Source organism: Sander vitreus, chromosome 3, assembly GCF_031162955.1.
Source record: "Sander vitreus isolate 19-12246 chromosome 3, sanVit1, whole genome shotgun sequence".
NCBI classification, from domain to species: domain Eukaryota; kingdom Metazoa; phylum Chordata; class Actinopteri; order Perciformes; family Percidae; genus Sander; species Sander vitreus.
The window spans coordinates 25560957-25588399 of NC_135857.1; the positions used below are offsets into that span (position 1 = coordinate 25560957).

At 40.4% G+C, this 27443-nt stretch overlaps 3 protein-coding genes across 3 annotated transcripts; all 3 read left to right on the forward strand.

Moving 5' to 3' along the window:
• Nucleotides 1-7112: 7112 nt before the first annotated feature.
• Nucleotides 7113-8701, forward strand: LOC144513217 (apolipoprotein A-I-like). Its single transcript, XM_078244219.1, has 3 exons — nucleotides 7113-7156; nucleotides 7394-7538; nucleotides 7709-8701. The coding sequence occupies exons 1-3, from the start codon at nucleotides 7120-7122 to the stop codon at nucleotides 8310-8312; spliced, it is 786 nt and encodes a 261-aa protein (XP_078100345.1). The 5' UTR covers nucleotides 7113-7119; the 3' UTR covers nucleotides 8313-8701.
• A 1465-nt stretch (nucleotides 8702-10166) lies between these two features.
• Nucleotides 10167-14737, forward strand: LOC144515913 (T-box transcription factor TBX1-like). The gene is made up of 9 exons (XM_078247113.1): nucleotides 10167-10176; nucleotides 10307-10481; nucleotides 10599-10700; nucleotides 10935-11106; nucleotides 11240-11395; nucleotides 11539-11606; nucleotides 12001-12110; nucleotides 12826-12900; nucleotides 14664-14737. Exons 1-9 carry the CDS (start codon nucleotides 10167-10169, stop codon nucleotides 14735-14737), a joined length of 942 nt encoding a protein of 313 aa, XP_078103239.1.
• Nucleotides 14674-27172, forward strand: bace1 (beta-secretase 1). The gene is made up of 9 exons (XM_078246674.1): nucleotides 14674-15562; nucleotides 18784-18872; nucleotides 20166-20382; nucleotides 20933-21070; nucleotides 21240-21374; nucleotides 21484-21585; nucleotides 22830-22979; nucleotides 25145-25316; nucleotides 25571-27172. Exons 1-9 carry the CDS (start codon nucleotides 15227-15229, stop codon nucleotides 25807-25809), a joined length of 1578 nt encoding a protein of 525 aa, XP_078102800.1. The 5' UTR covers nucleotides 14674-15226; the 3' UTR covers nucleotides 25810-27172.
• The last annotated feature ends 271 nt before the right edge of the window (nucleotides 27173-27443 follow it).

The window sequence follows — 27443 nt, forward strand, 5'->3', positions numbered from 1 at the left end:
CTATGGTCTAATACATTATAATCATCATTATAACGTTATCATAAGTAAAGTTAGTAAACATGAAAACATCTCCCAAAACTAGACTGCTAATGCTCAAATTTGCGATTTCATCAAAGCTCATTTGCTATAAATGTGGGTCTCCTATTCATTGTCTATGGAATAGCTCCAGACTTTATACTTGATGACATCACAAGTTTGAGACTTTCTTCTCTAGTTTCTGGCTTTGAGAAAGAGAGTAGCTCATGTTCACAAATATTGATTGAACATTCCTAGGCCATGAAAATAACATATTTGAATTTTTTATTTAGTTGTTGTTCCCCTTTAACTACTCTAGTAATTGCTTGTTACCATTGCAATGCATAATAGCTAAGTGTATGAGGTATTGCATATTTTAAATGAAATATTAATCTGCATACTTGTAGCCTATACAGCCATCAGTGAAGTAAATATAAGTACATATCTTATTTGAGAAATTATGGAATCACGGTCTTGCTCGAAAAGTCTGTGTGGTAATATTAAAAAGTTAAATTGGAGTGCTGCCCTAGTCTTACCTTTAATTTTTTATCCAGGTTAGGATCTAGCACCCAGTCTTTAAGGTCTTGTGAGTTGAGCATGTTGTGTCTTTTATTTTTAACTGTATAAAATCTGCAAAATTGGAAACAGTCCATTTCCACTACCTTAAAATTGTCTTTCAACTCTTCTTAAAACTTTACCATGATTTATAAAATTGCCTTTTCTGTCCTTCTTGAAGGCACATGTGTACTATTACTTGTAGTAAATAATTACACTGTGTTCACACTTTTAAATAAAGTTTTTGATCATTTGAAGACTCTGCAGCAACAGCACTTTGTCATAGCATTTGCTGTGCATCAGCTTTCACAAGTGTAGCGCTTCACCAAGGCACATTCTCATCATCTCATTATCTTAAAAGTAGCAAATGGCTACAGAGGCTCATAAAAGGATAAGATAGTGTTTCCTATCACCGGTCAGAACAACTGGTTGGCAGAGAGTATTATTTTATGGTTAAACATGAATGTATGTCAACCTAATTTTGCTCCTTCAATGCTTTAGGTTATCTGAGTTCAGGGTGGATTTTCTTGCTGTCAAGCTCTACAACCCACAGGGCGATGCAACCTACAGTGACACTCTGCGACCAGCTTTGGTCTAAATATCTGTATTAAAGCAGAAGCGACCTCAACAGATGTGACATTGCAAAACCACATCACTACAGACTTGGCAATCTGAAGTGGTGTGTGTGTTGGAGAAAATGGGAGAGAGAGCTCCACACTGTTGCTTACAGCTGAGATAACCTCCCCTGCTGGTTTGAGAACAGTGCTCCATCATGGAGCCAGCTGGAGCAATGACATGACCTTTGAACCTCAGCTAGGGCCTGATCAAATAGTGGATTTGCTGATTAAATATTTATCAGCTCCGGGCAATTACCCCACATCTGTCTGGCTGTTTGATGGTCACTTTAAAGCTTTAGTGCATAACTTTTTGATATTAATGAACGTCCGTTACATTCAAGCCATTGCCAAATGAGTTGCTACGAAGCTAATTAAGACTATCACTATCCACACAACTCTCTCTGTATTTCCCAGTATGGCTTTGTTCAGAAGATGGTGACTTTCCCGTGCAGAAAGTCGAGTAAGGATAATAACCTCTTCTGAAGAGTCCATCATGTTTATTTAATCCTCCGTGTCCTCCTTGGCTACTAGCAACTGTGCAACTTTACATTTAAAGTACATGCCTTAATCATTGAAAAATAGTCATGAAAGGGCAAGTATCATGTGGACGCGTTCCTTTTCAGAGCATCAATAAATCCCATCACATGTGTTAAGGCCAGAAACCAGTTTGCTTTATGTAACTGTTGCCATTAAAATCCTTTGTGAACCCCCCCCCTCCAAAAAAAAAAAAAAAAAAATCAATTTGCGCAGTTTGAAAATGTCCCTAAAATTTAGATGCCCCATGATAAACTCTTTTGCCCATTTTAAATGTTCTTGTTGCTCGTCGTATCAAGTGACAGTTGCCTTTAATATCATGAAACACGCAACCTTAGCATTTGTCTTGCCGGGTCAGTGTACTGAGTTTATATTGATAACAATTACGATGGCAGTAATTTAGATAGATGACTCCATGTGGATGCTGATTCAACGTAGTGCAATGCAAGCAGTCTCAAAGGTTGCTGTTCCAGATAAGAGTTATTCTTCTGACAAGGCTCTAAGCTCAGAGCAGCTGATATGTAACACTCTTATCTCAGGGGCCAGGGCAAAAGCCCTGAAGACTATGTTCAATGACAGTACAAGCTGGAGCCATTGAGAGGGGCCATGTGCTGTGCATGATATAATCAGCCTTTTACTGTTCTTGGTGTGTATGATTATTTTCATAATTGATCAATTGTTCAATTGCTTATTTAGTTTGAAATATGCTGTAAAAAATGCTCATTATTTCCCAAAACCCAAGGTAGCATCTTCAAGTTGCTTGTGTGGTCTGACCAATGGTTCAAAAGCATGGTTTGTGTATAGTTTGCCTGGCTAAATAAAGCACTTCACAACCAGAAATTAAGGCATACACATTATTGGATGTCAACTACAAAGCTTCCACTGTCACATTTTCAAATAGTTTGCTGTATTTTGATAATTAGTCTCAGACAAATGGCTAAACTTGATAACGTCAGTCTGAACCTAGCAGGCATTGATGTGGCCCACAGAGGTGAGATCTCCGTCACCCCTCCTTCTTCACGGCCTCATCAAGCTCAGTTTGGCTCATGTCCATGAAACTGTAAAGTGAATGGGTTTTTAGTCAGGGGTTGAGAGTAAAGATAGACACCACAGTGTCGAATGATAAACAACAAAGGCAAATGGAAGTAGCGAAAGACAAAGAAGGATCAAATGTGATTTGGGTTTTAAATGGACATAGAGGTATTGCTGCAGACACACAACCATGAAACCACAACAACAACAAACACAAAGGGAAACTGGAAATGTGTGGTTCACACTCTTGAAAATAGAAACCGTAGACAAATATAATGAAATCCAACAAAACAGATCTGCAGTACATATAGTAAATGAATGTTCAGCTTTTGTTGCGCTAGTGACAGAGAGTAGTTAACTCAATTGCTGGTACTCACCAAAAAATACAGGCACATTTGTACGTTAACAGGCACATACTGGACCATGCAGACCATTTTATCCACCATGTAGGTGTACTTTCTGATAGTTTGAGTCAGCATGAACTAAAAACGTACAATAGCATTCTTCCAGCATGCTGTATTGTCGTAAGCAGCTATTATTGACTACTTGGCTCTTTGTTCTGTACATTCTGTACAAGTTTTTCTTTTCTTTTTTTATTAGAAAATTGCTGGAAACTAAAGAGATTCGGGATTCAAGATTCCTTTTATTGTCAATCAGCAAAACACAGAACTATGTAAAGCATGAAAAGAATTACGAGCAGGCTCCTTTAAAAACACAGATTAAAAAACAGTAATAAAATAGAGCTCTATGAATACATGTTTCTAACAGCTGATCTGAATAGTTTGTACAGATCCTATTTTCTCCTAAATAATTTCCATCCAATTCAGTAGTTAAAGTCAGTTATGGCGGCACACTGAATGGAGCACCTTTGTGATCTACCCCATTTCAATATATCAGTTACATCCTCACAAAGGACCATTTAGTTGTGTCAACTCATTTCATACAGTCTCAACAAAATTGAGCATTTTAAGGTTTACAAAGTATTAATTAATTTTAAGGTAGTAGCAAGGTGTAGCATGGGCCAAGAAGAATCCATTACATTTTGGAGCAGATCCGAATCACAAGGCAGAGGCACAATTTTTTTCTCTCACTTTTATTAATATTGCGAGTGAGGGCTTGGCCTTGGTGGAGGTCTGTGCTCTCCATGAGCCCTTCTAGATACTGAGTGTATTGCTTTTTATTAGCTGTGGTGAACTTGTTTTTGATATGGAAAAGTAAAAGTAAAGTCTTTGTTACCCTTTTGTAGTGTCATTTGTCTTGAATGTCATTAATGTATAATGTATGTTGCTGGATATTATTTGAATTCTTGCTGTCGTGTCTTGCTTCATGCTGCATACGATATGAACTGCACATGTTGCAATCGCTCAGAGCCAAAGTATTGACAGTGCAAGATATCGAGATGATGATTTTCAGAGAAAATTGCATTGATTATACAGGCTACTGAAACTTCTGTACTGTATATTATGCAAGAAACACCAGTCTCTTGATTACAGTTGATTTCCATTGACCACTGATGACAGTTATTAACCTTGCACCTAATAACCCTGCACTATTAGACAAACCTTCACTCTGCATCTGCAGGTCTGCTACATACTGTAGAAGGCAACATGTTCTTACTATCGTGGTACACCTATCCGCACACAGAGATGATTGTGCAGAATTATTTCTACAGCACATTAATACACAAGTATGACTGAAAATGTACACAATTTGGCACAGTTTTAAGTAAAATCTTTTTCTTTATCTTTTTCTAATAAGGGAAATTAATTATATCTTACCTATTGCAAATAGGTAAGATAGACAAGAATAGACATAAAAATGTTTTAATAGGCAATTACTTAATGAGTATAAGGGTTGTGTGAAAGAAGACATTATAATACCTATGACATGCGCAGATAGTGTATGTGCATAATTAGAGATAACTTTCTAGGATCATTACTCATGTACTCATGTGGCTTCATGTAATTGAGTACTCATGTACTCAATTACACGAAGCCATGGTGACAAAGTCCACTGGTGATAGGACAACAAACAACAGCATGGCACATACACACCACTCTTTGACCTTTTAATCATTGCACACACACACACACACACACACACACACACACACACACACACACACACACACACACACACACACACACACACACACACACACACACACACACACCAGCCACAAACTGTGCTAGCCATAAACTGAGATAAGTCTGTCTTGATACAATGTTCTCGATTGATTACTGCACTGTGGGTCTGTGTGAATGTGAGTGCATGCCCATTTGTTATTCACAATTTAGTGAATGAGCGTGATTACATTTCAGAGAGTCAATCGCAACAAGTCACTGTCTTCTATTTGCTCTTGTTTGTTTCTCTTGGCAGCCTTTTGGCAGCACTGGGACTGTCAATAATGTGGCTTTCCTGTCCTACACACTATTCTATAACAAATGGTACAGGCAGAACTGGCAGGGTGGAGGGGGTGGTATGTAAAGTGTATGCTGCAAAAATGTAGAAAATAAAACAGGATCCAGTGCAGATCCCTGCAAGATACCTTTATTATAAGATATGTAGGATTTTTTTTCTATTTGTCTTCCATTTTATTTCCACTCTCTTCACGGGTGTTCTCCCCTTCCTGCTCGCCTGTCTCTCTACCTTTTGTTTGATATCCTAAAAAAAACATTTGTTTCTGTCTTGTCACCCCCTCCCCTTTTTCTCATATTCACACTTCATGGCTCTGTCTTTACGACGTGTTTATGTCAGCCTTTGATGTCTTCTACACGATAAGAGCAGCTCGGCTACGGACAAATGAGAATGGCCTTTATCAAGCAGAAAAAATTGCTAATAGCTGGGGCAACCTCTCACCCAGTAAGAGCGTTCGCCCCATGTAGGCTGAGGCCTTTGCAGCGGCCCAGGTCCAAATCTGACCTGCTTCCCTTTGGTGCATGTCATCCCCCATCTCTCTCCCACCTTTCCTGTCTACCCACTGTCACTCTGAAATAAAGGGAAAAAGCCCCCAAAAAATAATCAAAAAAAATAAATAAAATTGGTAATAGTTATCCAAGAAATATCATCAGTAAAATGTCCTGTTCTAAAAAAATCTTGCATGTTGGTACTTCACTACTTACCATAGCACCTTTAACTCTTTACATTTCAGTGAGTGATTTTTATAACACATTTTTGTGAGTGATTTTTATGTATGTGAGATATATGTGTGTATGTGTGTTTGTTGGTTATGGTTATCTAAGCTACTGGATGCCTAAAATTTCCCTCGGGATGAATAATAAATCAATCTATCTATCTATCTATCTTCAGTAAAGGTTACAGTACATTCATGATACTGATAATGTAAAGCAAATCTCTGACTGTGTGTACTGGCATGTCTGCTGACTGAGTGTTCTCCTCCCAGTGGGTGACCATTGAACTCTCAACCCAGTCCTCCTGCTGAGGGGAAGGCAGGGGGGGTGAGGTCCACCTCCACGGAGACACACAACCTTCACACCTCCACCCCCACCCCTCCTCCCCACAAGGACTTATCCCTCACCCGGGCACTATAAAAAGTCTGCTCTTGCTGAATTTGTTCAGTCTCGTCACAAACTCCACCAGGTAAGACAACAACTGCTGTGGCTCTTTAACTGGGACAAGGCTGTAGAATAAGTAGTCAGACAAGAATAACTGCTGGAGAACTTTTTTTTATTTTTAAACATTTGCCAGAGTTTTTTTTATTTTTTTTATAAAAGTACCAGTTTGTAGATCTGTAAATTTTGATGAAGTTGTGAACTGGTGCCAAACATAAGTTTCTCTATAAGGAGACTTTTTGGTGTTAACTTTTAATTGTGAGATATTTCATTTAATTGTAACTTTTGGGTAATGCTGTTCAACCTGTGGTGACATTTTAGCAGCTATCTTCATTTCAAGAAGATGAGGAGATCCCTAAATTTAAGTGCCTGGATTGAGATTGTCTTTGAACTAAGAGAGATGAGTTGGTAATTCTATTTACTGTAAAACCTGGATGTGGATTACATAGCAGTCCAGAGCTAATCTGTTTGAGCTGTCTCTCTGAATTTGTAGCCATCCCTAATCTAACCAGATTATAGGTTATTTTAATAGGCAGCCATATGCTTAGTGTGAACTCATTCAGACCAAAGGGTTAGAGTTAGTGTGCAGCTTTAACGGTGTGTTAAAGCATTCTTACTTTTAAGCCACTTATCTGGCTTTGACATTGTTTTAGGTGGGGGATTTAAGATTTATTGGATTAATGGGTTTCCAATTTTTTAAATGAAAAGCGCTGAAAAGCATTTTATGGAAACTCCTTTAACTGTGATACTGTGAGGGTGACGTATTGCTTCTTTTTCCACTCCAGACCACCATCATGAAATTCTTGGCTCTCGCCCTTCTGCTGGCTGTCGGTGAGTACTGAATGCGCCATTTCTTAAGGGAAATGCTCAACCTGCATGCACAGCTTTGCTTAGCCAGTATATCGATTTTACGTAACATCTAACATATTTTTTGATATATTTTCTATTTTACATTTGAAATACTGTATTTTCTGACTGCTTACTGTTGCTTCCCCCCACACCCTCCATTTCTCTCTTTCTGCTCATATCTCCTCCCTTACCTTTCCTTTCCTTTCCTTTCTTCCTCAGGCTCTCAAGCCGCTTCCCTGCAGGCTGATGCACCCTCCCAGCTGGCCCAGATCCGGTCTGCTATGGATGTCTACATGACTCAGGTGAAGGACAGTGCCCTTAAAGCCCTGGACCAGCTCGATGACACTGAGTACAAGGATCTCAAGTAAGGCCATGTCATTCTCCTTAGTCAGTCCCCCTTTCTGTAATTGATACTTACCCACTGGTTCATTTACCTTTCTCCCCTAGTCACCTTTTACATTTCTAGTCACCATTTACACATGTGTTTATTTAACTTAGGCTAAAATGATTTTGCTCCCCTCTGTTCTCTCCCAGGGCCTCCCTGGCTCAGCGCATGGAGGATATGCACAGTCAGGTCAAGACTCTGCAGCAATCCGTTTCCCCCTTCACTGACAGTGTCGTCGCCACCATCTCTGATGCCACCAGTGACCTCCGTACCTCTATCATTCAGGATATTGAAACCCTGAAAGCCGACCTTGAGCCCAAACGTGCTGCACTGAGAGAGGTCATCGACCGACACATCCAGGACTACCGTACAAGGATGGAACCCATCATCACAGAGTATTCCGCCAAGCACACAGAGCACATGGATGCCCTGAAGGCCAAGCTGGAGCCCATTGTGGAGGAGCTGCGCGCCAAGGTGGCTACCAACGTGGAGGAGACCAAGACCGCCCTGATGCCCATTGTGGACTCTGTGCGTGCCAAGCTCTCTGAGCGTCTGGAACAGCTGAAGCAGATGGCTACTCCCTACGTCGAGGAATACAAGGACCAGCTGCAGCAGGCCTACGCCCAGGCGCAGAGTGTAAGCCCTGATGACATCGCTGCCCTGAGGACGAAGATCGCACCTATGGTTGAGGACATCAAGCTTAAGCTCAGCGCTATCTTCGAGGCCATCACTGCTTCCGTCACCAAGAGCTAAATCCTCCCTATCCTCTACTTGTAACTAACCCCACCTAACCTACCTGTCAGTCCTATCCATTCCACTTTTCTCTCCATTCCTTCTTTCCTCATATATGCAGCCAAACCACCTCCCAAAATAAAGCCAATGCCTAACTGATGCACTTCATTGCAACAAAATGGCGGGACTCTTGTTCTCTCTCTGTCTCCCAAGAAAACACCTTCCTTTAGGCGCACATGCTCAATCAAGCACATGCAAGCAAAGACATACACAGACACATGCATACTCAGCACACACATCTTTACTCTTCCAATGCTATAGCCAACTGCTTACATTTTGTGTAGGACTTGTATGTGAGGAATTACCACACGTGCCTGAAACTCTGTGTAATGATGCTTGTCTGATGAAAACTGTGCATTGACGAAATACAGCTCAATAAACATCTGGCTGTTTATACTACTTTGGTCTCTGACTCTATCTTGAACCTTCCCTAAATGATCTGCCTGTAATGAAGCAGAATGTTGTCTATGACAATATATAACATAGTGAAATTCACCACATTATAAGCCAACATCAGAATATACCTAACTTTATCTAAACTATTAAAATATATGATACAGTCTAATAAATCCTTTATTGGAGTGTCTATTACCTCTGTGATCCTCTCAGGTCATATCACACAGACAGCCTTTTGATTGGTCATCATTGATCACAAGGCCCATTCTAAAAGAACAATATTAATACAATCTGTTTTACTTAAGAGGGGCATCCAATAACATGTGAGATATTTCTGCCTGTGGCCTTGAAAGCTGTGATTAATGAGCTGATCAGGGTTGTGAATTGGCCTATTGACAAACTTAAGTAATGTTGTGCTTCATTAGGGAAAAGCCTGCTTTTCTGCTTTCGACCCCTCAGGCTGGAACGCTTCAACACTGTCCCATCATAGAGCCACACACACGCATGCACGCAAGCACACACGCACGCACGCACACACACACACACACACACACACACACACACACACACACACACACACACCACTATAAACCATTCACATTTGTGATCAGACAACTTTGAATTTGTGTCTTACTTTGACTGTTATGAACTATGGTCAGATCTTTATGTGACACAAATCCTTGCATGACCCACACTGCGAGACAAATACACTTTCCAACACCTAACAACATTGGACAACAATGGAAAGAAGTCCAGAACTTTTTCAATGACACTGTCTGATATTTTGCATTTTATAAATGTGCAAGAATGTTGCCATCAAACCAAACCAGAAATGTCCACTTGAGTCAGTTTTAGGGAAAAACTGACTCTCTAATTAGTATGGTGTTGAAACGCAATTTGTTGCTGTCTTCATCTGTCCACACCCAGTAACACTGGGCTGATTAGGATGTTATTAATGTCCTACTGGTCGGTCAAGACAAGCTCCACTAAATGCTTTAGGGTATATGAAACAATAGAAATTGTGTATTCACAATTCTTGGGGCGCATTCATGCATGCGCGTGCAGCTGTAATTAGTGCATGTCAGTGGCACTATGAGTATTGTAATGGATGAGGCAGGCATGAGGTCCCCAGTGAGAGACTCATGGTGTATAAAACCAGCTTGTTCTTGGACACAAACAGCTACTCTGAACACTTGGATGTACATCTACCACAGCACCTGGCACTGGACTGGGAGGAAGATTTTTGCCTTCAGTTCTGTGTTGTGTAGCAAAGTTGTGGGTTTGGTTCTCTACTGGTCTTGATGTAATGACAAGAGTTGCTACTTTTGATCAGAAGTGGAAGAACGGACTGGAGTGAACAGAAATATTAAAGACAAAACAGTAAATTCATTCATATTATTTACCTTGTAAACCTACAAAATGATCGATGGTAAGTGTTTGTTTTATCAAAATAATCTGAGCTCAATGGAGAAAATATACGTTACTTTGATGATGATGATGATGATGATGATGATGATGATGATGATTCTGTGATCTCGACACATCTCTCCTCTCCTAAGGTCCTCATATGCCTCAGACCTGTGAAGTATCTCTGCCCTGCTGTGCAGACGGGGGGTCACTGTCGAGTGTCAAAGCCCCCCAAGTCAGTGGGGTCAGAGTTCAGCTGGAGATGCATGCACTTTGGCAGCAGTTTGACCAGCTGGGCACAGAGATGATTGTTACCAAAGCTGGAAGGTAACAATAACACTCATATTTATATTCCTCATTACCTTATCATGCACTCCTTCATTCTCCCTCTTTCTCTGTTGTCTCTTACTACATTATGGTCATTTACATGTTTACAAACTGCAGGAGGATGTTTCCAACATTCCAGGTTCAAATCTCCGGGATGGATCCTACTGCTGAATATGTCCTGCTCATGGACTTTATCTCTGTTGACAATACAAGATACAGGTCAGACACACATACAGAGTGAGGTGCACAGGGCTTAGTGTGTAGTGTGTAACAGAGATTGGTACTTTTTTCCAACATACAGTCAATGCTTTTAGCTTATTCATGATCTGTTTTAATATTTCCATCACTTTATTCAAGACCATAATTACCCACTTATTATAGATTTGTTGCCCCTCTGCAATTTTCATCATAACTTACCATGCCTACTGTAGAAATTGTGTGTGTTTTTATCAGATATGCGTTCCACAGCTCATCCTGGTTGGTGGCAGGGCCAGCGGATGTTGTAGCCCCAAGCAGGATGCATTTCCACCCAGACTCACCTGCCCGTGGAGCCCAGTGGATGAAGCAGACTGTATCCTTCGACACGCTCAAGCTCACCAACAACCTGCTGGATGACAATGGACATGTCAGTCAATGTCTTTAAAGACACAAAGGACATTGTTTTAATTGTCATTTTTATCAGGAAAGACACATAAATATAGAAATGTCTCTCTTTTGACTTTCTTGTTGTGTGTTTTCTCCAAATTCTTCCTTGCCAGATGATATTGAACTCCATGCATCGCTATCAGCCACGCTTCCATGTGGTGTATGTAGATCCAGCTCCCAACAGTCACTTAAACGCACACAGGAACTTCTACTCTTTTTCCTTCCCTGAGACACGCTTCATGGCCGTCACTGCCTATCAGAATCACCGGGTAGGAAACCCAGGATCAGTAGGCTACAGTAGGCTTTTCATTGTGCATTATTAACTGATATAACTAGTTCAGAATTAGGGCTCAATTTCTTTGCTTTTATCTTTTTATTATAACCTCCCTTCCCCCCTCTCTCTCTCTCTCAGATCACCCAGCTAAAAATAGCTAGCAACCCGTTCGCCAAAGGCTTCAGGACTACAGACCCCCAGGACAGGTAAGTTTCTATCTGTCATTCAGTCAGGTCTGAATATAGTTTGCCTGATTAAGAAACACGTGTAAAACACTTTATCTGAAATGGCCAGTTGACTAGATCATAGTGTATCCGTATCACTGTTATCAGCTGGTACATAGTGATAAGGCAGCAGTCTCCATGATAGCTAATCTTTGACCTTTGTTTTCAACGGAGGTTTACAAATGGCAGGTTGTTGGCCATGTATGGTAAAACTGTGAGGGACATGGTTATGGTGATTATATATATATTTGTTTGTGTGTGTGTGTGTGTGTGTGTGTGTGTGTGTGTGGTGTGTGTGTTTGTGCAGGCATGTATAACCTCTGTCTACTGTGCTTGTGTGACTATATACAGTTTCTGCGTGTGTGAATGTGTGTAGAGTGGGTTATTTGGGACCTCTGGCAGTGTGGTGTCCACCAGAGGGCAGAGGTGCACCCCTAACCAACAAACTTGGAGAGCAGGGAGGCTGGGGCTCAAAGACTTCAAACAGTGAGTATGTCTCTGTATGTTACAGTATATGTTGGGTGCAACAACCTAACGTATAGTAAACTAATGAATTGTGTTCATTACATATTGTTCCATTCTAGTTTTCACTCTTTTTTGAATATCATAACACATTTTCATTCACAATTTTAACACAGGGATTGTATAAGGCCTTTTGAAAAAAATCTTCGCTTTGAGAATAAAATTCTTCTTCTGGTGGATACTTTTCTGCATTTGTTGGATCTGTTTGCCAATCAGATGCTTCATACAAGAGGCAGGGTTAAAAGACAATATTCTCAAACACAGGTCAAAGCCCTCTTAGTGGTTTATTCAGCAGGGCTTTGACCTCCAGCCATATTCACCAATCTTACCACTATTACTACCCCAGTGTTATGATGCTGGATGGGTTAATAAGCAGTCTGATGATTAGAATCAGCTGTGGGGAAATTAGTTAGATTTGATAGATAGATAGATGGATAGATGGATAGATGGATAGATGGATGGCTGGCTGGATGGATGGATAGCTAGATAGATAGATAGATGGATGGATGGATGGATGGATGGATGGATAGATAGATAGATAGATAGATAGATAGATAGATAGATAGATAGATAGATAGATAGATAGATAGATAGATAGATAGATAGATAGATAGATAGAAACGTTGGTCTAAGTTCCTATCAATTATACCTGTCTAACTTTATTCTCCTGCGTCCTCAGGGAAGGAGGACCCAGCCCCACTGTTAGTGGAGCAGTGTGGACTGCTCCACCACTGTAAAGACTCTGTGGGACTCTGTGGGAGGAAAGACGGGGATAGTGTATTAGCACCTGCTTCCTTCATTCCTATTCCATCCTACTGGGATTGTCCAGGATCATCTCAAGAGAGAGAGAGTCTGTAATAAAGAGAAGCAAACTGACTGAACTTGAATTAAATTTGATCTACTGCTTGCTTTCTCATTTTATATCATACATTTATATCATTATTATTTGTCACTCAAAATTAATTTATAGGGATGCTATGCATTATGCCAGTAATTCATCATACAATATGATAGATGTACAGCAATGATGCAATGTGCTATAAAGAATATATAGCATACAGTAAGAGCACTTTGGTGTCATAGTAAAGTACTATAGATTACAGCAACAATACTGACTGTGTGTGTGTGTGTGTGTGTGTGTGTGTGTGTGTGTGTGTGTGTGTGTGTGTGTGAGTGATATGAAATGTAAAATATTGTTATTTGTTGGATGTTTTCTTTTTAGTCATTAAGCGATGTTTCAATTTTTAAAATGTTGTATTTGTATTTGTGTTTTTCGAGGGACTGCAGATGTAAATTAGCCAAAGGCTAAATCTGGTGCAATGCAATCAATGGTCACATTTATGTTTTAATTGTACATTGTCCCTTTTATAAATAAACTGAAACTGATTGATTACAGTGGTACTCCTACAAACTCACAGGCGAGAACAACAAACAATCAATTTGGTTCTCAACTATAGTATAAGCTATGTCTAATGTCTCGTTATTATTATTTGTGCAACTACAATGCATCTGTCTGTTGTCTGATATAATATTATTACATTCTGAGATGTTGGTCTTTGATTTTTCCTTAATTTAGACAAGAATAGCTGTTTAAAAAATGCAAGGTGGACTACATTGTTCTGGATTACAGCAGGTAGCAATTCCCCTAAATAGATGATATTATGGGAATAGAAACACCTGTGATCCGCATATCAATTAAGGAGAAAACATCATTACCCAGAATGCGGAGTCTTCCCATGGATGTAACCAGGGATATTTCCTGAAGAGGCTACTAAAGCCATGACATGACAGCGATTTTGCCTTCAAAATAAAAGACGTTATAAAAAACGAACAATATGCCTATATGGTGTGCTATAGCCATAATCCTGTTAAACAAGTGAAATGAATCAAAATAAAAAAGTTCTATACAATAACATGGAACATCTATTTCAATTACACAATCACAAACTAGTCAAAAAATGACTGTGATCATTCTCAATTAAAACCCTTAAGGCCTGTGTGTGGCAGGCCTATTGGCTTGCATTATAATGTATAATGCTACTGGTAGGCCTACTGTAGCCTCCATCTGTAGCTGTAGCCTACCAAAACTCTTTAAAGAAGGCAGTCCTCATTATTATGTAAAGTAAATTTTAATTAGCATACACATTGTAACAGTCACTACTGGAGTGGTTGCATTAAGTAATGTTACATCAGAGTGGAATGGCATAGCCAAGCCACTTTGATAAGAATGAGCTTTTATTTCAGTTTGGGATTTTTTTTTTTTAAATGTATTATGTTTATCTATTGCCTGATGTAACATAGGCTACATTATTTTATTGCACAAATAAATATGGTAACATGTTTCACTATAGGCCCACATAAAGGCAAACCTCCATTTTACAGATTGGGCAGTTACCCCATAACTGCGGCGCCTACTGCGTGGTCGTTTAGTTGGGGGATTTTATTTAGAAAATGCTTACAGGAAGTCGCGTAGTTTTATATTTCACCTTGACGGTGTTGATACTCACGCTCTCGTAGCTCTGAAGGATGCAGCGGGGTGGATGGAAGAGGAGGAGGAGGAGGTGAAAGACTGGAGGCGGAGATCTGAATGAACGGGTCGGAAAGGATGCGGATTACGGTAGCTCACCGGCCATCCTGCCTCCCGACGATGGTTTCGGATGTTTGTTTGATATGAGGATGCGCGGAGAATACGACACAGGCCTGCGGTTTGTTGATACACTGAGCACGGAGGGAGAGCCTGTAATTTACCCGTCGCCTCAAATTATCTGACACCGAGGGTTGCCTGGCTTGATTGTAAGGGTGATTTGATTTTCAGCGTAGGCTATTTTCTTTGTTGTTATATGCTACTTTGTCGTGGTCTGAAATTGGTTTATTTTCTCGTCATTTAACGAAAAAACACAGTGACCCTGTCCCTTTTTTATATTTGTGGTGCAACTGCCATCATGGTTTTAGCCGTCATTTTAGCATCATCGCCACCTGATCCCTTCTCCTGTGCCGCTGCAGACTGGATGTCAAACTGAACGACTGTCGTAAAGTTAAAACCAAACATATCAATTTTTTTTTTTTTACCGAGTTTCAACATGGAGGCGTCGACGTTACGGCCTCGTTGGTTGACAGGTCTGTTTATATGGACGACGTTGTGTCTGCTCTGCAGCGGTCAATCCGCGCCGGACGCCTCGGGCCTGCCACTAGCCATTCGCATGCCACTGCGGCAAGGCGCTCGCGCTGAACAGCCACCCCCGCTGCCCCCTGCCGCCGCGTACCGCGAGCGCGGCAACGCGGGGAAGCACGCTGCGCGCAGGCGGAGAGGAGCGGCAGCGGGCGGTATCAGCTTTGTGGACATGATAGATAACCTGCGTGGGAAGTCTGGTCAGGGATACTACGTGGAGATGGCCGTGGGCTCTCCTCCGCAGAAGGTAGGCCTAAAGGTTTTATTTACATAAAAACATGTCAAAGCACTCCTGAATGGCCTATAAGAATATATGCACCATTTGGGCTATAGCCTACAACAGATCTATAATAACAACATCTAATGAATTGCATTGAATACACAAAAAAGGAATTAAGAAAGCTTTCTGGATGACATTCAGTGTCACTGGTCAGTATTTTTCTTTTTTAGCCTACCTTGTGCAGAGTCTGGCTCTGCCTGCAAAATGCGATTTTCACCTTTGTCTCCCACATCCTTTCCAAGTTTAATTTAATTTGCTTTATTGGCAGAATGTTGAAGTACCAGCTACACTTTACTCTCTGTGGTACCACCTTAAAATCATCATTACATGCAGTGTTTTCTTTAAATAAAAAGTATGCAAGAGCATTAACATTACTAAAGACGTACACTTTTACATGTATCGCTTTTACCTCAGTCTTGCATCAGTGTGTCTGTATGTCGTTCACTCTGTTTTGACCATTTACATGTGTTATAACACTATGAAAACAATAATAGGTCATTTTAACTCAGCACCAAGACCTACATTATAATCATACTACATACTATCCAACTCAATAGGAGGTGACCCTACTCTAAACTTATCACACATCTTGATAACACATTTACAGTGCATGTCCTCTACTTATGTAAATATCCTCATACTTTAATATCTTTAATGTATGATTTCTACAATTACCGTAAATAGGGAATGCAAAATTAAAGTATGTTATCTGAAAAGTACTTCAAATATATTATCTGATTGTCTAATACTGTTGATGGCCCCGCAATGACAGATGGCCTGTGTGTGTGTGTGTGTGTGTGTGTGTGTGTGTGTGTGTGTGTGTGTGTGTGCGTGCGTGCGTGCCTGTGTGTGTTAAAGTGAGAGAAAGGACTGAATGATACAGACAGATAATGGAACCATTAATTCTGCAGAGTGAGGAGTGCAGCTGGGTGCAGCTGCGATGTACAGGCTGGCACACAGAGGGCGATGGATAGAGGGAGGAAGAGAAAGTGATGAGGGAAGAAGAGGAGAAGAAGGAGGGAGGGAGTGAAACAGAGAAATGAATAAAACTACAAGAGAGAGAGAGAGAGAGAGAGATGGAGAGGGACATGGAGTGAAGGAGAGTGAGAGAAGAAGAAAGTGTGAGAGGGTTTGAGAGAAAAGGAGAAACAAATAAAATGAAGGAGATAAGAGATTTGCCATGACCAGGACACTGAATCTGAATTGAAGATGTATTACTGTATGCTAGATCAGGGGCCCTTTCATGCCATTGGAAGTTGCTCACCCATTGCATGCCCCAACATTTTTTATATCACTTTCTATTTTTATTTCCGTAATGCATGGCTTTCTCCAGGTCCACCTCGCTGACTGCTGGACCTTTGAACATACTTTATGCTTGCCATTATGTTTCAAATTGTAACTCCTGTTTAAAGCATTCACACATACACTCACAGAAATTTGGGGTTCAGTATCTTGCCTAAGGACACTTCGACATGTAGACTGCAGGGGCCACAGTAAAAACAGCAGTTCCCCGACTCATGTATTTTAACCTGCAGCTGGTCAGGGGTCAGTGACCATCCCATTCATTAAAAAGTCAAGATCCATATCCATAACAGCACACCGATAGGCTGTTTGCAGGCCCTCATTAAGTTTTAAGATATCTTGAATCAAATTATCTGAATGTTTTTAAGGCCCCAGCATGTAGATACATATAGTTTTATATAAAATGAGTCATCATTCACTGAGTTAAATGATCTTGAACTCAAATTATTATAATAGCAGAAGTGATAAAAGGCCTTGTAGGCTTAGTAGAATCACTTTCAGATACGGTGTGTTCTGGTAACCGCTAGAAGATTTTTCCTCCATAGCGGAGGGAGAAGGGGAAATATAATGACTGGAACAGATAGGCACTCTGCCAGGGAGGACAGGAAGACAGAGACAGAGCAGGAAAGACATGAAGTCTCAGTGTGGCAGGATGCAGCCTTTAGAGTGTCGGTGTTTGTGTGGTTGTGTATGAAAGTAACAGATCCATCCTAAGCAGTCAGCAAATTTCTGGACAAGAGAGGATGACAGAGTGTGTACAGCGTTATTACACTATGACAGTAGTGTTTGCAGTGTTTGTTGAAACAGAATATGCAGGCATGGATGTATTTGTGTGTTAGAAAAACGTGAAGTAGACAGCGTCAGTATTTATTCTGGGCTTGCAGGCCCAGCCCTTTAGACAGTAGCACTTCTCTGGATATTTAAAGAGCCAATCCATTATTGAACAGCTTGCTGTGGCTGTATGGCTGCCTGTCTGTTCATCTGTTCAGGCGTTTCTGTGCCACACTGTGTCTATCTATATTCTCGTTGATTTGTCAATCAGTAAAATAGTACAGTATGTGCTTATATTTAAATGTTGTCTTGAACAACAATCAAACTTCCATGTTAAATATATATGAAAATATATTCATTGAACTCAATTACAATTGAACAATTATACTAGCATTTTGAATGTATGACTCACAGAACATAGGCTACATAGTATGCATTAAAGCATCAGTACAACCAAAAAGAGCAGAAAGAAAGAAATAATAAATGGTACCTGTGATACATAGCATTACAGTATGATTTATAATATACAGCCATATACAGCCGGTATTATATTATATAATATTATTTTATTATTATATATTTTTGTCTTCATCGCCACCTGACATTGTGCTCCATTCACACATTCACTAACTATTTTGACAGACTGCGCAAAATATGATACTCACATAGAGATGCAGACAGAATAGGAGGAGATGAGAGAGAGAGGGAGTAGAATGGGGAACCTGAGAGGAATGGAGGGTTAGAGTGGAGACAGAGAGGGGACAGAGAAGGACATTAAGGGCAACAGGAAACAGCACAGGACACTACAAGGAAAGAGAAATGGATACAGAGAATGACTGAGATATTAGAAATGAAAATCTGCGAGCGGTGAGGCTGACTACTTGCTGTAATTAAGAAAAGTTGCTTGCAAGACCGTCAGTTAGGAGAAATGTAAATATGGCCATGTTTGTCTCCAAGGTTGAAAATATTTTGATTGCCCTTCAGAGATTGAACATAATCAATTTCACAATCTAACCCAGGCATCAGTTTTACAAACCTATTGATTTTTGCAAAATGCACACAGCATATACTTAATGAATCTCTCCCTCTCTTCCATTCTCTCTCCGGCTCATTAGTTGAACATCCTGGTGGATACAGGCAGCAGCAACTTTGCTGTCGGGGCAGCTGCACATCCCTTCCTGCACAGATACTACCATCGTTCACTGTAAGTAGACACAAGTGGTAAAATATACAGCCACATTTGGTTCTAAGAAAAGAGGAGCCATGTTTCAGCTTTTTTAGTTCTTTATTGAGGTCTTATGTGATACATTATATTGTTAAAATTGACCTCCTAATGGCAAATTATAATCTCATAGTCTACATCAGGAATACTCAACTTGCTTTGTTTAGGGGGCACTTTTGCAAATGACAAGAGGCCAGAGGCCAGTTAATAAACAAAGGTAGGTCAGGTGTGCCCAGGGGAGACATTTTAGGCTTAGCCCAGACCTCTCCGGAGGATTAACTCCTGGCATTTTATTTTTAATATACACACATTATTTTTACGTTGTTTTTTTTCATGCACTCTGGCACCTTATGTACATTCAAAGTACAATTTTTTTTCTCCAGTTTTAATCCATTTATTTTCATGTGAATGAGAAAATGGTTGGCAGGCACCCTATTGCATGCCAGATTTGGCCTGGGGCTGTAAATTGAGTATCACTGGTCTACATCGTATTACTGTGGGTAGTATAATTGATTTAAGGTGACAATGCTTTTACACACAAAAATATAGAAATATATGAATTAGATAATAAGCATAATAATAATAATAATAATAATAATAATTAATTCTGGCTCAGCTCTCTTTTCGTCACCATTGTGACGAAAAGAGAGCTGAGCCAGAAGGCAAAGCTCTCAATCTACCGGTCAGTTTTTGTTCCTACCCTCACCTATGGTCATGAAGGCTGGGTCATGACCGAAAGAACAAGATCCAGGGTACAAGCGGCCAAAATGGGTTTCCTCAGGAGGGTAGCTGGCGTCTCCCTTAGAGATAGGGTGAGAAGCTCAGTTATCCGTGAGGAGCTCGGAGTAGAGCCCCTGCTCCTTTGCGTCGAAAGGAGCCAGTTGAGGTGGTTCGGGCATCTGGTAAGGATGCCCCCTGGGCGCCTCCCTAGGGAGGTGTTCCAGGCACGTCCAGCTGGGAGGAGGCCTCGGGGGAGACCCAGGACTAGGTGGAGGGATTATATCTCTAACCTGGCCTGGGAACGCCTCGGGATCCCCCAGTCGGAGCTGGTTAATGTGGCCCGGGAAAGGGAAGTTTGGGGTCCCCTGCTGGAGCTGCTACCCCCGCGACCCGACCCCGGATAAGCGGATGAAGATGGAATAATAATAATTAGTTCATAGTCACCTTATCTTTCTGAACTCCTCCAGGAACCAACCCCTCTTTCTCTCTCCTCCACTGTATTCTCACTTCCTCCACTTTTTCTTGTTTCTTTCTTGTTTTGCCATTCATTCACAGCTCCAGCTCGTACCGTGACCAGGGGAGGAGTGTGTATGTTCCCTACACCCAGGGTCGCTGGGAGGGGGAGCTGGGCACCGATCTGGTCTCTGTCCCACATGGCCCCAACGCCACACTGCGTGCCAATATCGCTGCAATCACCCAGTCAGATCGCTTCTTCATCAATGGATCCAACTGGGAGGGAATCTTGGGACTAGCCTATGCTGATATAGCCCGGGTAAGAGCAGCGGATTGCTTGGCCCGTCAAGATAAAAATAGAAAATCTCCTAATAAATTATCTAATACAATCTGCACAGGACACATTTTACACATAGGCACCTAAGTTGGTAAATGTATAAATTGATGGGTGTATTTTTGCATTGCATTACATCTTGCATATCGAGGGCCTAAAAGTATAGGCTAAGAAAAGCAACACCTTATTTTTAGATATGTAACTACCTTTTTTTAATCATTGAAATTGTAATAGTGATCTACTACAGTTTTTACTTCTGGGAAAAGTGCTGTAATCACGGAAGGAAGGGGAGATTTGTAGGATGAAACATAATTTGCTAAAGGTAAGCTGATAGGTCAGGAGAATGATGAGGTTTGTTTCATCTTTTGGAAACTAAAAGCTGAACGCTAAAAACAGCAGCTTGGTTTGTAAAGCTATCCTATTTCTCTCTCTTTCTGTCTCTGTCTCTCGCTCTCTCTCTCTCTCCCCTTCTCTCTCCCCTCTCTCTCTCTCTCTCTCTCTCTCTCTCTCTCTCTCTCTCCCCCTCTCGCTGCAGCCTGATGAGGCATTGGAGCCTTTCTTTGACTCTCTGGTTCGCCAGACTCCTGTCCCCAACCTCTTCTCTCTCCAGTTGTGTGGAGCCGGCTTCACCCAAAACTACTCCCTAGGCAGCGCAACAGTTGGCGGCAGCATGGTGAGACATACACACACACACACACACACACACACACACACACACACACACACACTCTCACACACACACACACACACACACACACACACACACACACACACACACACACACAAATTATCTAATGTTATATTTGGAGCCAGTGCTGGATTATTTTTCCCTGTGCTCTTAGGTCATCGGGGGAGTGGACCCATCACTCTACGTGGGAGAGCTTTGGTACACTCCCATCCGTAGGGAGTGGTACTATGAGGTCATTATCGTACGTATCGAGGTGAATGGACAGGACCTCAACATGGACTGTAAAGAGGTAAAATCGAATTGGCTGCAAAAACAAAGAAAGAATTATTTAATGGTCGCTCACTGATACTGAAAGCTATGTAAGAGATTTGTAATTGGAGACCGTCTGTCTTTTACAGTACAACTATGATAAGAGCATTGTGGACAGTGGCACCACCAACCTTCGACTGCCTAGAAAGGTCTTCCAGGCTGCAGTCAAGGCTATTGAAGCAGCCTCTTCGGTCAGTCAATCCTTATCCTTATCCTTATATTATCCTAATATAATCAGCATAACCCTCATTTCACTCATGTTGCTTTCGCTGCCCTAGACATTACTGATACTGAAGCAGACAATAGTATTTTAACACACAAGCAAAAGCTCAAGGCTATTTATATATATATATTTAATATTATATTTATATTTTTTAAGGAATGCTCTCATCCTTGTATTACAGTAATGTAACGTATAGGGCTGGGCGATATGACCAATATCTGCTATCCCGATATAGGTCATTTCATATCTAGATAACGCTATACATGTACTCCACGTTATAGCATGTTTTCTTGTAATTCAATAAATTAACTGCTGAGTACTGGGTTAAATCCCTGGTCTGGGCAGGGCCTTTCTGTGTGGAGTTTGCATGTTCTCCCCATGTTTGCGTGTGTTTCCTCCCACCATAAAGACATGCTTGCTAGTTAACTGCTGCCATGGTCCTCGATGTAGGCACTGGCAATACAACTGGAGATGGTCCCCGGGCGCCGGACTATGGCTGCCCACTGCTCCTAATTAGTTAGGATGGGTTAAATGCATAGGAAACATTCCTCAAATGTGTAAATGTACTTGGCAAATAAAGGAAATATTATTATTATAAATTATTATATTAAATAGTCTATATGAAATAAGCCTGGTAAAGCCTATTTTTGTATACTGTGTGAATTAAATACTTGACCAATGAAAAGTACTGAGTATTTTCTTAATTTATTAAGAACTTTAGTGCAAAAAAACGTGCCAGGATCAGAACGCAAAGAGTTGTCCAAATTATATAAATATTGCCGTAATGCAGTTTGGCCGCTCGTTTTTCAACATCGCAATAGAAACCATATTGAAAAATATATTCAATAGACATTTTCATATCTTTTTGACTATATATAACGTCCTATTACATACAATATATGGTAACTTTAGATTTCCTAACATACAGCATTTAAAGAACCTGAGACATGTTTCAGGACCATTTCAGTGAAAGATTTTAAGTTTGCTTTAATTTCTGAAAAACCTTGTTTTATGGTTGTTGTTTTTTTTCAATTACATACTATTGCAGTCAGAATTATATGTATTATATGTATCATGATTTGTATGTGAATCCTTTTTTTCCCCCTCCACACCTATTGGATTATCTCAAGTCTCATGACCACTTAAGCCTGATTTGTAATCAGCAGATACGGGAAAGGAAAGAATGAATGTCCTCCTGACCCTGTTTTACAGACAGAACAGTTTCCCTCTGGGTTCTGGCTAGGGGAGCAGCTGGTATGTTGGCAGGCCGGCACTACACCCTGGCACATCTTCCCAGTCATCTCGCTCTACCTGATGAGTGAAAACCACAACCAGTCTTTTAGAATCTCCATCCTACCGCAGGTATTACACAGTATCTCTTACTGGAACTGAATGTGGTTTCATAAAACAGGAGTTCACTCATGTTTTCAGATCTCAGCCTATAAGAAGTTTTGATATTTCCTTAAAAGTTAAATAATTTGTCATTAATGAGTCATGGACATCCTCTGCAATTCTAAGTTCTTAGCTGGTTTTGCTGACTGTAATAAATGAATGCCATTTTTATTACCTTTTGCACTCCTACAGGAAGGTCACAATAAATCATCCTTCAGCCATACTCTTTGAGGTAGTCTCAATAGATGAAAGCCTGACGAGGTACCATGAGGAAAAAAAACAATGACCACATTTCAGAGAGAATTACCTTTGAATACATTTTCTAAAGCTTTTCATAAAGCTCTGAAAAGTCATTAAACGATTTTCATTCAAAGCTACTCAGAAAGGCCTTGATGGTGGTGGAATGAATTAGATTTGACGGTGAGATTTAGAAGCGAGGCTCAGTCCTTTAAATCCGTGGGAGGCCTTGATGCTGACATCAGAATGAAACGCTTGAGAAACGTTTTTACTTTCATTGTCTTCTGTTGTAACTTCATTGGCAGGTAAAACAGTAAAACACCATGTACCCTTAGCATATTCAGTAAAACCGAAAGTCAAAGACACACATGTACCAGTGAACTAGAAGATTTTAGGCTCATACTGTAATCACTGAGAGTTTAAGGAAACAGATCAGCTGATATTGATATTTTTTAGAATTAACACGCAGTATAAACAAAAACATTAGATAAGGATCCCTAATTTGGTTATACAGGACTGTGACCAAGACATGTACTGAGCACTTTACGGATGTTAAAACAAACATGTCAGTGCTCTCTGGTGGACAAACTATGTAATGACAGCACTTTTCCAATAACATCTTTGATATTTATACACTGCAACTAAAATATAAACTCTACCATCACTTTCCACTGCACGTTTTTGCCCATGGGGCCTTTAGTAACATGATGCAGGAGTGTGAGGTACTGGGCTGTAATTGCTGCAAGACATTCCGTTTTTTATATCGCTTTTCCAACTGCGTTCTCTTTAAGCCCTGGCTAAGAGTTGATTGGGATATCTTGGCCCAGAGTTAACCTAAGCCTAGGACTATATGATTCACACTGCACTTCTACTAGCCCCGGGTTAAATGTCAGTTGGAACATGTAACTCATGTTAACATTCTAGAATTTTATAGTTTCACAATGGCAACTATTAGCTCCGGTTTAAGTAGATTATTTTAGGGGATAACCCCACAAACTTGGGGCTTACCCTGCTCCGGAGCATTGGCTTATAGTGGACAAGGACCACACTTCATGGGACTGCATTTTAGCACTTTATTGCAAGACACCAGACATGGCAATGGCATAATTAATAACAAAAAATAATTATTTGTATAAATGCTCTCAGTGCTGTTACCAGGCAAAGTTCCAGAATGGAAGAGGGGAAGGAAGAGCATAATGCATTTCAATAGGAAAATATCATGACATTTCTAAAAAATATAATAAAATATATATATAGTTCCTAAAATAAAACAAACTCTCTTCTAAAACCCAGAACATTCACTGGGTTTTTCTACATTACAAAATATCTAATCACATGAATATACACTTTAGGAAATGTAGCAAACATAGGAAATATAACACTGGTGGTGTTAATGTGTACCGTTAAAAAAAAAATCTACATATAATTTAACAGTGATTTATAAAGTAAAAACTTCTCAAGGTCCGTGTTCCTGGCGCAAAGGCTCCAAGAACACAGTAGGCAGAACGATGGCAGAGAAAAAAGGAAAAAAATTATTCTCAGCACTGATCTTTGTGAAGTGAACAGTTTTTGCAATGAGGCTTATTTGCATAGCAAGTGCAAATAGCACAGGAGCACCGAGCCACTATTTGCTTGGCAGTGCAGTTAGGGTGCATTTCCGGTTAGGGTACATTTACGGTTTATTTTTGTCTTATTTGAGCAGGTTTAATGGCCACAAAAGCTGTGCAATCCTTTTGTGAATTCCCCCCTTAGAGTGAGGGCTGTGTGGCTATTCTAGGAATTACATTAGGATGAGCAGAGCGCTTGACAAGGATGTGTGTTTGCCCCCTTTTTATTGGTGATGTTCTGTGTGACTGACTCTACTCCTTGATTTTTCTTTTTCTTTTTTGTTAATGCAGCAATACCTGCGGCCAGTTGAGGATGTAGCCTCCGCCCAGGAGGACTGCTACAAGTTTGCAGTGTCCCAGTCCAGCACTGGTACAGTGATGGGGGCTGTGATCATGGAAGGCTTCTATGTGGTCTTCGACCGAGAAAAGAAACACATCGGCTTTGCCGTTAGCACTTGCCATGGTGAGAAGGAGAGGGTGTAGGGATGAGGAGGGAAGAGGGAGAAGGATAAGAATCAGTAATGTTTGTATGTACTGTATGTAATTGGAAAAGGAAAATAAATATGGATAGAAATAAGTATTGGCATCATATGCAGGATACACCTTAAGGATATCTCACTTAAGACCCTCACTTATTTACAGTAATAGTAACATACTATCTGTTATCATGCTCTTTGTGTCACTCAAATACCTACAATGCCATTCTCCCATTTATAGTGCATGATGAGTTTCGCACAGCCTCTGTGGAAGGCCCGTTCCATGGCGTCGACCTGGAGGACTGCGGCTACAACATCCCTCAGACGGACGAGTCCACTCTTATGACCATCGCCTACATTATGGCGGGAATCTGCGCACTCTTCATGCTGCCGCTGTGTCTCATGGTGTGCCAGTGGCGCTTCGCCCGCTGCCTCCACCCACACGGGGACTTTGCTGACGACATATCGCTCCTTAAGTGAAGGGGAAGACGAAGGGGACAAAAGGAATCGTAGAGACCTCCACTTGAAACACAGGGCAGGGATGGATTGTGGTAAAATAGATGTACATTGTTACAAAATGCTGGTGCTGTTAAAAGAGATCTTTTCAGGAATATAATATTTAAAGTATAAAAAATGCTGACATACAGTGAATACACAGTGAACAGAGCATTTGAGGATAACTAGAGCCATTACTAACCTGAAGGACAAACAAGAGAAAGTTGGTGTCATCAGCATCAACTTTGCCTGTTTAAGTTACCTATGCAGATCAGCATGGCAAGAGGTGGGAAAATGCAAAAATCAGCTATTTGTTATAAATAGTGTACAAATAGACCACAGAGATGGATCGGATTTGGAATTTTGAAAGGTATGTCTCTTAACGTTACAGAGCTTCACACTGTTAGGGATTCGGAGAAAATTAAAAAGAAAACAAACATTTACAAACATGGCTAAATGAAGAAACTCAAAACCTGGATGTGAATATGAGATGGGAATCCATCATGCAGTCGGACGTGATATGCTCTGGTGCAATTTGAACATACAGTATGAGCGTGTAACATTTATAGATTTAGTGTTTGTGGCTTATGGGTGAATGAAACAAGGTTGATATATGTGTGAGCATGCCTGTATGTGTGCACAGTTATAATGTAAGTGAAGAGTATACAGAAAGAGTGAATGAAAATTAACATACTTATACAAATTTAAATAAAACTAAACTACTGAGTATGAATAACATATAGGAAATTACAATATTTTGCAAATGCCAGCAAAGAATTCTGCAACGCAAATTAACTAAGCATAAAGAGGTTCATTTGATGAAATATCAGATTGTAACAGCATTTACTGCATAAAATCAGTATCGCTTAGTGTGAAACTGAGACTACTGAACACAGTCAATACCAGATGTCACTTTTTCTTCCAATATTGATAGCCTAAATGTATCTATTGTAAATAAAATGTGTGCGTGCCAGATCTTCTATTTGCGCAGACACACACACGCACACATACACACACACACACACACACACACACACACACACACACACACACAGAATACACATTGCTTATCCGACTGCTGCACCCTCTGATGATGATTTGCACATGTAACAACAAATAACATGTTAACAAACTAAGACTTAATAGGGCTTCTTTCACAGACACAGGAACAGCATCACATCTTTCAATGGGGACCATATATGCTTGGACAAGGAAACCAGCCCAAAGTATGTTATACACTAAAGTACGTACAGTATGTCTACAAAGGACAGTTATTGTCTCTCAGCAATCTGTAAATAGAAAAAAACTCAGAACTGTATATTTATCTGTCAGGCGCTGGCAGCACTGTGGAATCAATAAAGTACTTATTGTAACTAATTTGGTGTGATTTTCATTTCTTCACACAAAACCATAATTACAAAAAATGGCTTACAGACTGACATCCAATATAGTTGAATTTGACCAGTGTTAGAAAAGTAATGAAAATTACAATGATTCAATGTCTTCACCCATAATGTACATGTAATGTTGGAGAATGATTTAGGAAATGCAAATACATAGTCTGAATGCCAAATACATAAGCTCCACAATAAAACACCGTCAAATTTAATTACTGGTGA